Genomic DNA, 16,245 nt, shown 5'->3' on the forward strand with positions numbered 1-16,245 from the left:
CGCGCTCCATTTTCTTGCATTTTCGCAAGAGCCGTTTCTATCATTCGCAAGCATGAAACATTTGATAAAAAAAAATTAGCGAATAACAAAACTTGCAGATATTTGCTGTTTTCTTCTTGGGGATCGACGCTTACGTGCGGATTAATCGTATGGCGGAAACATAGTGAATGGAAGCCACCCCAGTGATTACAATCTGATTACAGATTAAAAAAGTCTGCATATTGAAAATTGAGTACTGTACATTAAACAGCCTATATTGTCTCGTACACATGTTCCTAGGATACAATATAGTACAGTATATATCTATATACAGTCAAACATGAATAACTCAAACTTCACGGGACCGAGTGAAAGTGTTCGAGTTATCAGAGCGTTCAAGCTATCAGAGCACTGTCACAAGTCCATGTATTTATTAGTAGATACATGTAAATATACAAACTATAATATAAATCAAAAGCATAAATGGCTTGTTTCAAATTAAATGCTTCTAATGTGGTGAAGTTTAAGAAAGTTTTATCAAAAGGTATAGAGATTTTACTATCACTTGAGACTGGTTTGTTGTTTGAGGTGATGTTAGATCAAGTTTGCCGATTTTTCTTGAAGTTTATGCGAAGGTTACCTCACTTTTCCTTGTTCCCGGAGGGCCATCCCTAAGCGGATGTTTGGTAAAAATCAAATTTCATCAAACCTTTAGAAAAGTCGTTGACAAAAATATTTTGCCGATGATGGTAATAACGACGCCTATGAACTACTAAAAATTGAGGTTTATCTCCATGGCTTGGAATAAAGTGATTTGTTAAACCGATAACAACCGTTTCGGCAACCGTTGGGCAAAAAACTGTTCGAGTTAACAAAGTTGAGGTCGAGTTATCTGAAGCAATTTATCATTGCGTGGGAACGGACCAAACAAAATCGTTCAAGTTAACCATGTGTTCGAGCTATCCGAAGGCGAGTTATCTATGTTTGACTGTATATCTGTATAGGCCTATATTGTATATATATAGGTCTATACATTATACACAAGAGAGTAAAATATTGTTATACCTACAATAGGGTACTGTATAATATCAATAACAGTAATAATGAACGAAAGATTGAAGTTGTCATTCTTCGGACATATACACACGTCCGCATCGGACAATCGGACGTTGTCTGAACAATTGATAGTCCAGGGAAATGAAGTTTGAAGAAGCGTAATCCACTGTACTCTACTTAAGATCACCTCAACATACAAACTTTTCAAGCATCTCATGTAAGCTTGAGCAAACTTCCAGCTTTACATCAGAAGTGATTCCAGCAGGTCATTCCGTATTTCTCGAACCACGAAAGTGAAAATGATGAAGTTGGTGAAAGGTAAAATGACAAGATTATAAAGATAAGGTAAGTCTAATGAATTGAAACTGAATTTATTACGATTGAAGGCGCTACGCTGCTATCTCTATTAAGACCTTGACCTTCGTACCATCACAATTTCGCTAAAGCTTCTCTAAGATGAAGTAACAAAATCAAAAATCTTTTTATTCATTTTACAGACTATTTTCATATTTCATATTATATACATATTAATAAATATTATTCATTAGCATATTTCTTTAATTGCTAAGTGTAATAATCTGTAAATTTTATACTGTGAAATGAATGATGAGTATATCTTCAAGGTACACACAGTATCGCAGTATGTCGGTGTTAATCATGCTAGACATCGGTGATCGTTTGCGATAACATTGTTCATACTTATCACAAAGCCATCTGCATTTCCATCAGCAAATACCCTGCTACATAGTAATATCATTATAGAATGCAGTCGATTTAATACAAGTCTCGTAGAATATCATGAAGGAAAAATCTGTCAAGTAATCTATGACAGCCAATCACCATCGCCGAAGTGGTACACAATGCTCATGGTTGTAGATGTTCGCAAAACATCAGGAAAGTTTGACAGCCGCAATGTTTTCTAATATATCCATCGGTTGCCTCCGCGGCGTCAACGTTTATGGTGCGCATAGGCATCGAATAATCGATGAGAACACCAAACTTAGATGCAGCGTGAACTGATCTTTACGGAAATACTTGATGCAACATCACAAAGCAGGACCCTACCGACCAAATTCTCTTTGTCTGCAGACTTGGCTAGACCTTTCACTAGGCCCCCTGGCCGGTTCATGATACTGAACCAGGGCCCAAGAAAACATCGGCAGCTCAATTTCTAGGGATCAGCTGTACTGAGTGCCAGTGCAGCTGCTATTCTATCTCCTTTAAAGATGAGCTTTCACAAAATTGAAAATATTATCACAAAGTGTCGGTATTTGTTTTATTATTTGTGATTGTTTTGATGTTTGAGGTGATCTGATTGCCAGGATGTTTCACGAATAAAATCGATAAACCATGATCACAGTTAAAACTAACGGTAGAATACTAGCATTCATATGGCTCTGTTTACAAAAGCTGTTTCTAAGTAACAGCTTAAACCAATCAAAGTAATTTTTGAACAGGGCATTAGACCAGAAATTTTACTTCCATTATAAATTGTTTCAAATATCTTCATCAACTTCCTTCGCTATAACAAAAATTTTACTGGAACGATATCGCGAAAAAATTGATACGACTCGTTTGTTGTTATCTCACGGATGATTATGATGCAGATGAAGAATTATATGACACTGACCATAACTTTCTAGATTATTTTGAGTCATAAAACGATGATAAATGTGTCCTCGAGGTATATGATGCTAATGTTAAAGGTTGACTTGCAACAAAACTCACATTACCGTTATTTGATATGAAAAGATTCACCATGTCTTACTCTGTTGTGTTGTAGGTGCAAAATAAGTGGAAAGGTGATTACAAGCTCTTAAAAGCTCAAAAACGAACAGTTAATCGCAGCCACAGGAGACCGCCGTAGTTTGGATTCTCTTTCCAAAACGGCTCAAATGTGAGGTAGTTGTGAGAGATGGTTTCTGTTTACACTCTCTTGCAACCTTATTCGTCGAAATATTTTCACAAATATACTTCACGCGTTCAATAAAACCATGTCTATTGTTCCTACGCGTCTATTTTATCGTCATTGTAATACTGTCACTTTTAGCAGCGATATCTTATAACTTACCGTAAAAAATCGTTAAACTTTTTAACCTTAGCTCGAAGCAGTACATATCATTGTCTGATAATCATGACGAGCTTGTTGGTTACCTGTGATAATCGAAAAGTACTGCAAAAATTATTTGCGAAGTATTGGGTCACATGATCAGATTACGACTTGACGATTGAATAATGCCGAAACAAAACTGTAAAGTAGCGAGCATCTATATTTGATACGGGGTCTTCGGTGAAACCCGAAGTGCTTGTCATAAACTAGTACTACGATAAGTTTTATATTGAGCTTTGTATTGGCCTTTCAATTAACGTGAAAACATACGTGACAAGACGATAACCAAATTTCGTGGCTACGCCATCGAAATAAAGAGATTCCAATCTACGGCAGCTTTTTGTTTTTAAGCTTTTAAGAGCTCGTAATCACATTTCCACATACTTGGCACTTACAACACAACAGAGTAAGCCATGTTGAATCTTTTGATACCAAATAACTGTAATGTGAATTTTGTTGCAAGTCAACCTTTAAGATTTTTAGAAGTTTTTAAAATTGTACAAATTTTTATGGTTTTAACCAACAAAGCTGTGAAACACATTTTTCCCATTTGATGACGCTTGCTGTGTATTGCTGGACTTTGTTACCAGTGTTTTATCAGTTATTAGCGGACTATGAGTATATTTAGATATATTTAATAATAGCTTCAAAACTTCCTATCGTTGGACAAATTGCCCAGAGAAACTGACACACATTGACAAGGAGTCAGGATTCCAAGGGTTAAAAAGCATAAATACATGAATCTCTCTCATTTTCTGGCCCTGTGTGATCAATCCGCAGGCATTATTGTGCTAGCAGCTGTCACAGTTGGCTACTTTTTATGTTTTGCGAAGTGTAAAAGTGCGCCGTGCGTGCGTATACTACTCTTTATCACGCTTCTTAAAACCCACAAGACCCTCACAAGTGTCTAATGAATCTAAGAAAAAAAGGAAAATGCTTACAATCAGTGAAAAAAAGACTTAAACATTAGTTTCTATTGTGTAGATTTTCACTTATTGCGGGAGTTGATGGTCCTGGATATACACAAAAAGTGAGGGATCATTGAAGCGAGCATCAATTTCTATAAATCCTTTCCAAAAACAAGCAACGGTTCCTAAGCGTCACAAAAAACACAATTATTAATAAAATTAGTAAAAGTATAACAACTGTTTAAAAAAATCTGCATATGAACTCACTAGCATTAGCTTTTCAAATTTTTACCTATCGATGCGTTTTCAGAAATTCTGATCAATGTCTATGTTAGTATATCGAAAATAGGTAGCACAGCATTAACATTTGGGTTTCCCTACCATAGACAACAAATTTCAGTGCAAACATTATACCTAGGTATAGAGCAAAGGTCTAATGACAGGGCCTCCAATATACAACTCACACTAGGAATGATTTGTGACAGAAAACCTTATACAGCAGACGCTTCTACGTCGTGAATCGTCCGTTCAGTTGACGTTTACATTATAGGGATTTTATGTTATACGAACAGAAAAATACATGCAAATTGCCTAATCTATTCAAAGATCTTCGCGAACTCACCCCTTTGGCCTTCAAAATAGAAAAACTAAACTTCGCTTTTTAATTTAAAGGTCGACTTGCACCAAAATTCACATTACAATTATTTGGTATCAAAAGATTTACAATGCACAACAAATCATAGGTTTGAGGCATTGCTGTTTTTTAATACCGACAAAACAAAAAAAAAAATTTTTTTTTTTTGAATACTGAAAACCACTTAAAGATATAGTGACCAGCCCGGCTAGAGCTATTAGCTGACATAACCATTGCACGACGCCTCGACAACCCAATCGTTTAAAGTGCTGACAGAGCGCAGCTATAAAAATCCTTGCTTCAGAACGCGTCTAAGGACAAGTTAAGGAAACAGCGTAGTGGTTGATACGATAGGCTAGTGCACCTGCACGGTCAGGAAACAGGAAGGAGACAGCGCAGTATGGAAGGAAGCCGATACAGGCAGCCATAAGAGTGGCATTGAAGGAGGATAGATGGTCTAACTCCTGTACAGGTTGTCAAAGCCATGACCAAATAAGATCAACCTTGGTCATGCGCTACTAGATACTGCAATGTCACCTGGCCTAGGACACTTCGCAAGGTAGATTTTTTTAATCCAATCTGTGATATCTCTTTCACTATGTTTCCATGGTGCACATTTGGAGTTGTGGGCCCGTTGAGTTACTGTGCGCGCAAGTGTTTCAATGAACGTTTGCATGATGTGCTTTGCTAATAACAAATGCTACGCTAAAGGCCAGGGCATGGCACAAAAAATGCATAATGGCGCATTCGGAGGTGCTCGAATCGGAGTAAGAACGACTAAAGCGTGAAAAATGTTTAAAATGGAATAGCTTGCGAAGAATTTTTTGCGCATAAATCGCAAAAGCCGTTTCCCATCATTCGCAAATATGAAACATCTGATAAAAATTTACGAGTAAAAAAACTCGCTTGACTTGCGGATCTTTGCCATTTCCATTTCACGGATGGCGCAAACTTGCCGATTAACCTCATCGCCATGGAAACAGTGACACTGTATATCCATGAACAAATGCCGAAGAAAAAACTGTTGCAGCCATGCCAGAGCTGTGTCAAGGTAGTCTACTTACTCCATCTTTATAGTTTATAAGTTCTCGACATATTTTATTATGGAAAATTACATTACTCGTAACTGCAAACTGTAAACTGTACGAGGTCTGATCCAAAAGTTCCCGGAATGGAGTTGTATACTCATGCATATTTGCACGATGGAAAAACCCATTGCAGGGTTGGCTGGGAAACACCTCTGGAGTGTTGTCACAAAATTTCAGGTTGCTATGACAATGCGTTCTCATGTGAGGTAACGATATGTTAAGGTCTGTCTGGTTCTTCCGTCATTTTTTTAACAAATTTATCGTCATGTCTAATCAATCGGAACAGCGTATTTGCATTAAATTTTGTGCGAAATTAGGGAAAACAAGGATATTACGACCTTTAAAATAAAGTTTTTAAAAAGCGACGGAAGCACCTGACAGACCTTGACATATCGTCGGCTCACGTGAGAACGCGTTGTCATAGCAGCTTGAAATTTTGTGACAACACTCCAGAGGTGTTTCCCAGCCAACGCTGCAATGGGTTTTATGCACGAGTATACAACTCCATTCCAAGAACTTTTGGATCAGACCTCATATTTATTGCTTTCTAACAACATGGCTCCTTTTTGGCGCGATCAGGTCAATCTTTTTACGTCAACATTCTTCGATGAGCAATATTTTTTAATCGGATCGATCATTCACACTATACCGTAACAATATATATGATCGAAATCCTACCGATCTTTGCCGATACGATGCAAGCCCATGACTATTTTTTGACCAATCTTCCCATGTTTCGACATTTTGTCGATAAAGTTGATGTCACGGAAAGTGGGCCTGAGAGAAGACATCCAAAAAGTATAGACAAACAGACATCTATGCACAGATAGAGACACGAATGACGCTTGTAGGGCTGGCTGTAAAGATGAACTCGAGAAAATTTTTAGTTGATTTTATCAGAACAAATCGATATTTTTCTATCATTTGTAATTGTTTTTGATATTTAAGATGATCTGACAGTCAGGATGTTTCAAGAATAACATCGACAAAACTTGGTCGGGGATATAACGCTCAGATCAAGCGAAAGTGGGATTATGACTATAACTGCAAAAAGCGGCAGAATAAAGATGTGTAACGCTGCAACTTCAATGTAAAAGTAATGTTATAGCTGATATCAACTATAGCATTTGATAAGAACGAGTGACATCCTTTCACATGTATTTTTCTTCTGAGCATTTTAACGTCGATCAAGATTGGCCACTTTCAATCTTGAAACATCCTGGCAGTCAGATCACCTCAAACATTAAAAACAATTGCAAACGATAGAAAAATACTGATACTTTCCAATAAAATCAACAAACATTTTCTACAAGTTCGTGTTTAAAGGAAGAATAACATATCACCTGGAGAGAAGCATTAGACTTGAATCTGGTACCACACTTTTCACAAAGAGTGTTCTTCCACTCGCTGTGTCGTCTCTCGATATGCTTCCTTATGTCTGTAAATGTATAGCCGAAGAACTCACAAACTCCGCACTTGAAGTCTCTCTGTCCATTGTGCCTGCGAGCATACAAAACTGGGCTATATTCCTGCATTAAGAAGAGCTTGATACGCATGCCCTCTATCACTTGAGCTAGATACCTGGTTTTATAGCTAGTACTTATAGCTACTTATAGCTAGATGTTATGCATGATACTAAGGGATAGTGATGACAAACCAGATGACAATTAAAGGAACATTCTAGCTATGGCTCTTTACACAAAGCCAACATTTTTGATGTCCCAACGTGACAGACACAAACTCGGTGAAAACGATGGTACTAGACCTGACCACCTGCTCACTCTGGTCATTTGGCATGCACACTGGGGATGCTTGAGGAATTTTCAAACATACAAGTAGTCGCCGCTCAACGACAACTCGGAACGACAACAAACTTTTGCTAAGGCAACGCAGCCATCCTCTCCTCATCCCTCGCTTACTATCTTCCCGTGTTACTTTATGCTTTTTAAGATTATATCCGACGTATTGTTCATTTTTAAGTATGTTCAGTATTCTTATATCTCCTTGAAATGTCGAAGAAAATGCTAAGTTCTTCAAGAATCAATAAATATATAATACATGAATACAGTCAAACATGGATAACTCGAACTTCACATGACCGAGCGAAAATGTTCGAGTTATCAGAGCGTTCAAGTTATCAGAGCATTGTCACAAGTCCATGTATTTATTTATTTATTTATTAGTAGATACATGTAGGCCTACATATACAAACTATAATATAAATCAAAGCATAAATGGCTTGTTTCAAATTAAATGCTTCCAATGTAATGTTTAAAACTTTTTTATTAAAAAGTATAGAGATTTTTCTATCACTTGAGATTGGCTTGTCGTTTGAGGTGATGTTATTGCCAGGACATTTTTTAGATTAAAATTGGAAAAACTTTATCGTTGTTGAAATACTCAGAAAAAAAGACATCTGTTTCTTTTGAGCGCTTTAACCAAGATCAATTTTGCCGATTTTTCTTGAAGTTAATGCGAAGGTTACTTTACTTTTCCTTCCTTCCGAAGGGTCATCGCTAAGCGGATGTTTGGTAAAAAATCAAATTTCATCAAACCTTTAGAAAAGTCGTTGACAAAAATATTTTGCCGATGGTGGTAATAACGACGCCTATGAATTACGAAAAGTTGAGGTTTACCTCTATGGCTTGGAATAAAGTGATTTTCTAAAGCAATAACAACCATCTCGGTAGCCGTTGGGCAAAAAACTGTTCGAGTTAACAGAGTTGAGGTCGAGTTATCTAAAGCAATTTATCATTACGTGGGAACGGACCAAAGAAACCGTTCGATTTAACCATGGGTTCGAGCTATCCGAGGGCGAGTTATCCATGTTTCACTGCATATGATAAAATGAGAATAGAAACTAAAAAATACTGTGTATACAGTGGTACACTCGTAAGTATACAGTGGGTACACTCGTAAGTATTGTCAAATGATGACGAAAAGCTAGACTCATTCAGTTCGATATTTTAATTCTAGGTTTTCCAAATCTTGAAATTTATAACTAAAATATTAATTATGACTTTAACCCTTTCGCAGGCAAGTGTTTTTGGGCTATTTGAGACCACCTCGGCAAATTAATTTTTTTTAAATCGATTTAAAAAAAATCATTGATACACTCCTATTTATGATATTGTAAACGTATATTATGTGTTTATGATACAGTTAAATACAAATAAATGTGTTTCAAGTCAACTCTCATAACTGTTTCTCTAGCTATGGTACTTTTGGAAGCATTTGCCCTTGCAGAGGCCTGATTAGTATATAAATTTCTAATAGTAGTCCAGGCACTAGCATCACTGCCACCTCCATGAGTATGAAAACTGTTACTAGTTTCTTCATCACTTTCACTCTCAGATTCCGACGCAAAATCATTCCAGTCACAACCTGAACAAGATTCGTTGTCACTATTAGTTCTGGCTACTTACTCTAAAAAGTTATCACAATCAGCTGATATCATCGTATTACTGTTAGCACTAATACCTACTACTACTCCTTGCAGCATTAGAGAGACGTGAGTAACTTCGTTTGGAGGATGCCATGGCACTAAAAGAAAGTTTTTTGCACTTTGGGAAAACATTCAGAAAGCAGAAACAAAAGCAGAAACAAGCTACGAACAAAATTACCAATTTCATTTAAAGACGTTTTTATTTCGGATTTTTTGTTCGTTTAATATCGCAAAAACAATCGGTTTTTTTCAAAACGGCTTATTTTTTAGTTTCTAAAAAAGACCAATATATTGTAGTTTACTAGTAGTAAAAAAATTAACAGAAAAAGGCAATAAGCCAACCAAAAATCGATTTTTAAAAAATGTTCGTGTGGCGACAATATAGTCGCTCTGCCCATTGCCGTCAGTATCGCAAAACGACAATAATGTCGCTCTGCCTGCAAAAGGGTTAATGTATAAAAGGAGAAAAAAGTTAAAAAAATACCATATTGTCAAATGATGATGATGATGACACGGCCTCACCTTTTTAACCATGAGATCGTTTGTCGACCGGTTTTCTGATGCGAATTACAGCCATTAAAAGAGTACCACTTGTACTCCAGAAGGTTACACTTGACAAAATATCTATAATTGCATGGAATAGATAGCTAAGCATTCGTTCAGCCTACATGTCTATTAACTTGGAGTTATCCTCACCATGCAGCTTTTAGAGGTACGCAATCGATACGGTAATTACTTCATCGATGACCCGGAAACAAATCCAATAAAATCCTTTTAGCATAAATACTGAACGCGTTTGTTGTAAAGCAAGCAATCGGTCATTTTAATCTACCAACATTAAATTGTTTGTAAAGATCACGAGCCATAGTTTACAATGACGTATCTGCACACATCTACAGATCGCTGCTGTCCACGGCCTCTACACGATGGTACTTACATGTCCCTATCAAAGGACCATTACTAAAGTTTTCTGCAATTGTGAGGAGTATGTGATTGAAATTGGGATGCCTCATGCCTACCCAGTCGGATAATGCGTGCGGGCCGAAACCCAAAAGCACCATTTCACAAGTGTTCCATGGAATCTGTGTTGGTACCATATAAGAAAGTCTCAGACTTACCTACTGAGCTGCTCATCAAACTGCGTCTGAATGAGCGAACAACAAGCGGCCCACCTTGATCAAAAGTGAACTACAGCGTACACCTCATGTTGATTTCTACGTATATTTTTTTCTGACGATTAATTTGATAGCACAGGTTCACAGTCATCAAAAGAATTCGTAAAACCTCAGGCAAAGCTCAGCCATGGAGTCATGCCTATGTCGTTTATGGTGGCCATGTTCCCAACTGAAGTCAAACCCATCCTACCTTAGTTTCTCTCAGCTATTTTCAAAATATATTTGATGACTGTGAGCACACTTTTTTAGCAAGCGAACATTCATATGCATCCTAACTAAACTGTATTTGAACCTCAATTCCAAAAATAAATACAGCCTTTCTTTTTCACATAGCCCCCAGCAATTGTGTTGCGCATATGCTAATGTATCTGGATGGTTAACAATTTTTTAAGTTACTGGTAGTTAATTTTAGTTACGCCCAGCGGATTGAGTGTGCCCTAGCAATTCATGTAACAGCATCATCAGTGTGTCACTGAGACTCAACCTTATGGGCTCCAATGAAAGTCTATGAATGGATGCTAGATAACGTTGCGTAGGACGTTCTGCTGATAGTTGTTTTTGGCCCTACTTGAAGCGCTGCAGTACTAGGATTATGGTTTAGTTCCCAAACTTGCCTATTTCTTTTTCGCATGACATATACTTTTTAACATGGTAGTTATGGCAAATCTCAATTTTTTAAGTTAAATTGCTCTAAGCAGCCTGACTGGATTCCACAATATTTTAACTCTTCAAAGTTCACACCACTGCTATGAACCTGGACCAATTACCTAGATTACTAACCACCCAAAAGTAATATAATATGTCGAAATAGCATTTTTTCCATGTTTAATTGACTTTAACCAAATAGCTCTTCTACACAAGAAAGAATGAAAGAGTTTACTGATAACAGACGATCGAAGGCGCGATCCACAAAGATTGATGGAGGTAAGCCGCCCAGACGATCGCAATGAATAAATTTGACATAACTTTCTCTCGGCACATCATTGCTCATGCGAAATATGTTTGTGGTTTTTCGTTTGATTCATCTCCATGATCTCGGCGATAAGATCACAAAGGTGTAAAAAACAAACTCCAAATTGACAAGTCATTCTTCATACCTATTTATTATTGCGCAAGAGGACACTGTCTGGATGGACAGGGTACTGACCACGCTAGCTCAAAAGCATAACTGACCGGTAGCCAATGCAGCCTTCAGAGAGGCAAAAAAAACAAATTATGTTACCGCTGTCAACTCTATCATGGACAGAATCTAAATGTGGCATACAGCACCGTGTTGTATCTCTACAGATGCCGTTGTTTCCATCTTAATGAATATTGAGGAATAAGATAAAGGTATTCAAGTTATACAATGACAACTATAACTTATACCGCATGCCAAACAAACTTCTATGTAAATGCTATGGTGAACCACGGAAAGTAGACAACTCCAATCGTTTCTTTGGGTTACGTGTAGTTAGAGAAATCTTTAATTTAGAGCTCCGTATATCATCATGAGACATGAAGGCAATTTGTCGCTAGATTTATTGGAACGAAATGAAGGGATATATACCGTGACAGTCAAAAAATTGGCCAAATGGCATCATAGATTGCAATGTCTTCCGGAGGAAAGTTTGGCTGCTGACATAGAGACGGAAGACGGCACATAGAAGCCTCATAACAAGCAGTCATATTTACTCTCAGGACGAACTAATTAAAAACTCATCGCCTCACGAAGCTTCGCTAAGCCCCGTGTGATTGGATAATATTCCATCTTGCATTTTTAATTTCGCATGTAGGAAAAATGCCACATTCAGGAGGAAAACACCTAGCCACTAGATGACGGGTATTACATAATTTGTTTTGAAGGTAGTTGACTGGGCGTTCTTCAGACAATTGCTTATTGTATGAGTGCAAATATTACAACAGAGACGGTCAATAAAAAAAGGTTCTGATTGACATACTTGACAAACTGCTGATTCCATTCGTCTTTAGAGCAACCGGCAATTTTCATGAAACGCTCAGCTGTACCATCGGCCAAAAATTTCATACATATTCCGAATTGCAAACGCGCTTTTATGAACACCAGATGTTGGTACATAAGGAAAGACAATTCATTGTCGAGAGTTGTGCTTTCCATACCAGAATCCAGCGAACTAGTCTATTTCGAATGTAAAAGTAAAACCTCATGCCAAAAATACAAGTTGTTCTTCGACCTTCCCAACCTGCCGATTTATACCCGAGCAGCATTCGAGACAGAGATGTACAAACCATCCTGATTTATATATGAACTCTTAATACTATATATATTATATATTAACTAGGAAGAGTCCCTTCAGTAAATTGAGAGTGAGATTGTTGTTGTTTGATAGAGGCAATCAAACTCCATAAAGCGTAGAAAATGCATAATTAGATGGAATGGCTTTCACTTCACCGTCGTCTGTGAACCATACTCATGCGAGAGTTCAACAAGGGATATTAGCTTGCATTCCTGCATACTAACGAGTTGACTTGACATGGTACGGGAGGGGAGACTAGCCGCAATGCTATGACCACAGAGGCACACAGCAGGAGAGTAAAAAATCTCCCCATTCACGGGTGACAAAACTGTTCCAAACAACGCAGACAAAGAAACGATGTGACCAGCACTTTTAAACGGAGTCGAGTTGTCAAAAAATGTAAGGAGATAGTAGCCTCTGGCAGCCGAGAGTAGAGTATTGTGTCGAACCCTTTATCATCGAGAGATCACCTAGGAAGAAGTGATGAGATGCCGGATATGAAGGGCCTGATTAGACACTGTAACTCAAGATGCTTCTTAAAACAAGCTCGTCCACAGATTGCTACAATCGTTAGTGCACTTAATTGAGACATTCTTACGGCTGAGTCACACCAGCCAATGGCAGCAGCGGCATCGAAAAACAAGACTGCCAACCTCAACCCGCGACGCACCTTCAAGTTCCATGTTATTGTTTTGCACTGAAATCTATTTTGTTTTTATTTTACTTCATTTGTTGTAAAAAACGTTAAACATGCTGCCTTAAATACGCACGAGGTTTAGAACAGCGCCTAAATATGATAGTTTTCATCAAAATAGCAGCCAGCGATACCTTCAATCTAATCGTGGGTGAGAAAACCCTCAGAGTTTTCATCAAAATAGCAGCCAGCGATACCTTCAATCTAATCGTGTGTGAGAAAACCCTCAAAGTTTTCATCAAAATAGCAGCCAGCGATACTTTCAATCTAATCGTGGGTGAGAAAACCCTCAGAGTTTTCATCAAAATAGCAGCCAGCGATACCTTCAATCTAATCGTGGGTGAGAAAACCCTCTCAAAGATCAAGAATGATGACTGCTTAGCCAACTGCAAGGAGAGGCTGTGCAGTGTTTTTAAGCGTTTTGTTGCACGAACAATGGCACTATGATCTTGACAGGACATGAGAGTCCAGTGACAAGAGAATTTCAACAACTGGAGACATTGCCAACCACCCGATGAGTAATTTAAGGTTGTATGTCATTTCTGTCCACTACCAGTTGCCTTTTTCAGGATTTGAACACCAGCCTGCTGTTCGTGTGTCATGTGTTTCAGACCACTAGGCCACAGCTGCTTTCAACTTAAACACCTTGCTCAAAAGGCAAGAATAACATATATGAATATTTGGTTCATGCAGATGGCTAGATGCTTATCTGGCCACTAGATGAAGGTACTACTTCCAGCCAGGTCTGTCCTGGGGAAATGCCACTGATCTAGCATGACTCAAAAAAACGCAAGAATGACAACTGGATGAGCCAATGTTTTTCTATTGGCCATTAATACTAATAGATTTTTTGTGTGGCAAGCTCTTGGCCAATGGCAACAATAATGTACAGCAGCACTGAATCAACATTTTTGTGTAAGATACTATACTGACCTAGAACAGCAAAGATAGCCTTCATACCCCCAACCTCTCCGTTACCTTACATGCGGATTCACAACAGTAAAAATTAATGTATTAGTTATATCAGCATTGCATAATGAGCAACAGAATCTAACATTCAATCTTCTACTTATCATTGCTACAAAGTTCCTACTCTATCCAAAGACGGATTTTTATAGCTTTGTAGAAGAGGTAGCGAAAATGTTTCCTGTATTACAAGAGCTGACCGAATTGTGGCTTGTTGCTCAGACTTCTCAGAAAGCAAAGGATACGAATAAGGAGGTACGAGAGAGACCAATTACACAGCATGGGGAGTATCTTGTGTCAAAAGATCAGTGAGCATTTCGTGCAGCATACTTGAAATATTTCCTGACCACACCGAGACAGTAAGCAGAGGCTGTGGGAGAAAAACACATGCCGTTTCTGAGCGGTAGAGCACATGTTTTCATTTACATATGCCCAACCACAACGCCTTCTGTATGCTTTATGCATACCTGCTCATTGTCATTCTATTTGGGGTATGGGGGATGGTAATATATATATATATATATACATGTATATATATATATATATATATATATATATATATATAGTGTATAGCCGAACCCGTCAGCTTCAGAATATTTAAAATGATAGACCATTTCGAGGTCAAATTTGATGATATCAAAGCTTGATTAAGGGTAAACATACCAACCTTTTCATGTGCAAATCTTTGTTTTTCTGGTGACGAAATGTTTTGCCGCATACCTCGCACACAAGTTTCGGGGCTTCGTGCACTAACATGTGTTTTGTCACATCTGATCTCTCACACCCCCTACAAAATTAATAGTCAGGTTTTAGAGACTAGCCACATAGAGCCAAAAATGACTTAATCGAATAGGGAGAAATACCACAATATGCACATGAGTCTAGCAATTGTCTCTTCTTGGCAAAAGCTAAGATCAAATTCGAAAAGACAACTCCTAATTATGCTATCTAGTTAGGTATAAATTGCATGATTTACATGTGAAGATTTTAACAGAGGAATGATCAATGTCACAATTGTTCAAACTCGAGATACAGCCATTTCGAAGTTTACAAACTTTTTTTATAAAGAATCACAACTTATATCATAGAGACCTTTTGGCTATTGGTCAATAAAGATGTTACCTGTGAACATCATCAATAAAGAAGCGGTAGACATAATTTGGGGTGGTACAACACGGCCTAAGTGAAAACTACACGGATATTGATGTTTAGTCATTAGTGTTTGTCATTACATGTTCAACATTAGTGTTTGTCTGTCCGTCCATCTGTCCTGTTATAGCGATAAAGTTTCAGGAACAGAAAATCTGCTCTTCACCGGATTTGGTCTCAAAACCTCCAGGTCTACAGACAGACGATCGAACCTAACAAATTACACTGTCTTTGCCTTGCTATGGATTATTAGGGCACAAACTTATGCAGCGCCTGCGAAAATATTATTGGTCGTATTATTGGCGTAACATCATTACACGTAACTTCAAGCTGGCTTTACAGCTATTATTATAGTAAAGGTTTAGACTACCGTAAGTTACTAGCTTACCAGGTAAGCTAGTAACTTATGGTACTTACTAAGCTACTCAAATTCATTGGGTAATTATTTTATTACTAGCTGGCATTCAACTAGTTTATATGCATTTTAAAAGCTATAGCGCTTTATAACGACTTATGCCTAGACATTAGATACACATTTCGTGTTGGAATTCTAACCACAAACCTATTACAATTGTAGCAGAATTACCTTAGAAGTTTAACTTAATTGGAGTACGCAACTGAACCAAATGGGCTTTATTTACAATGGATAAGTGAACCCCTCACAACAAAGCCACAGTTAATATAATCATAATATAATAATTATAGTATATATATAATATATATATATATATATGTGTATAGTGTATATAATTAATGTAAGTAGGCCGCAATAGCCAAACACTTGCC

At 37.6% G+C, this 16,245-nt stretch overlaps 1 protein-coding gene across 2 annotated transcripts in view; it reads right to left on the bottom strand.

Moving 5' to 3' along the window:
- Positions 1–16,245, bottom strand: part of LOC137408430 (zinc finger protein 652-B-like) — an 81,238-nt gene that overhangs the window by 40,227 nt on the left and 24,766 nt on the right. For both annotated transcript variants that reach the window (XM_068094957.1, XM_068094958.1), the window contains exons 10-11: positions 14,978–15,097; positions 7,119–7,275 (exon numbers count right to left, since the gene is read on the bottom strand). In XM_068094957.1, the coding sequence (XP_067951058.1) occupies positions 7,119–7,275; positions 14,978–15,097 (277 nt within the window). The remainder of the gene's footprint in view (positions 1–7,118; positions 7,276–14,977; positions 15,098–16,245) is intronic.

The sequence above is a fragment of the Watersipora subatra genome, chromosome 11 (genome assembly GCF_963576615.1).
Source record: "Watersipora subatra chromosome 11, tzWatSuba1.1, whole genome shotgun sequence".
In the NCBI taxonomy this organism is placed as follows: Eukaryota; Metazoa; Bryozoa; class Gymnolaemata; order Cheilostomatida; family Watersiporidae; genus Watersipora; species Watersipora subatra.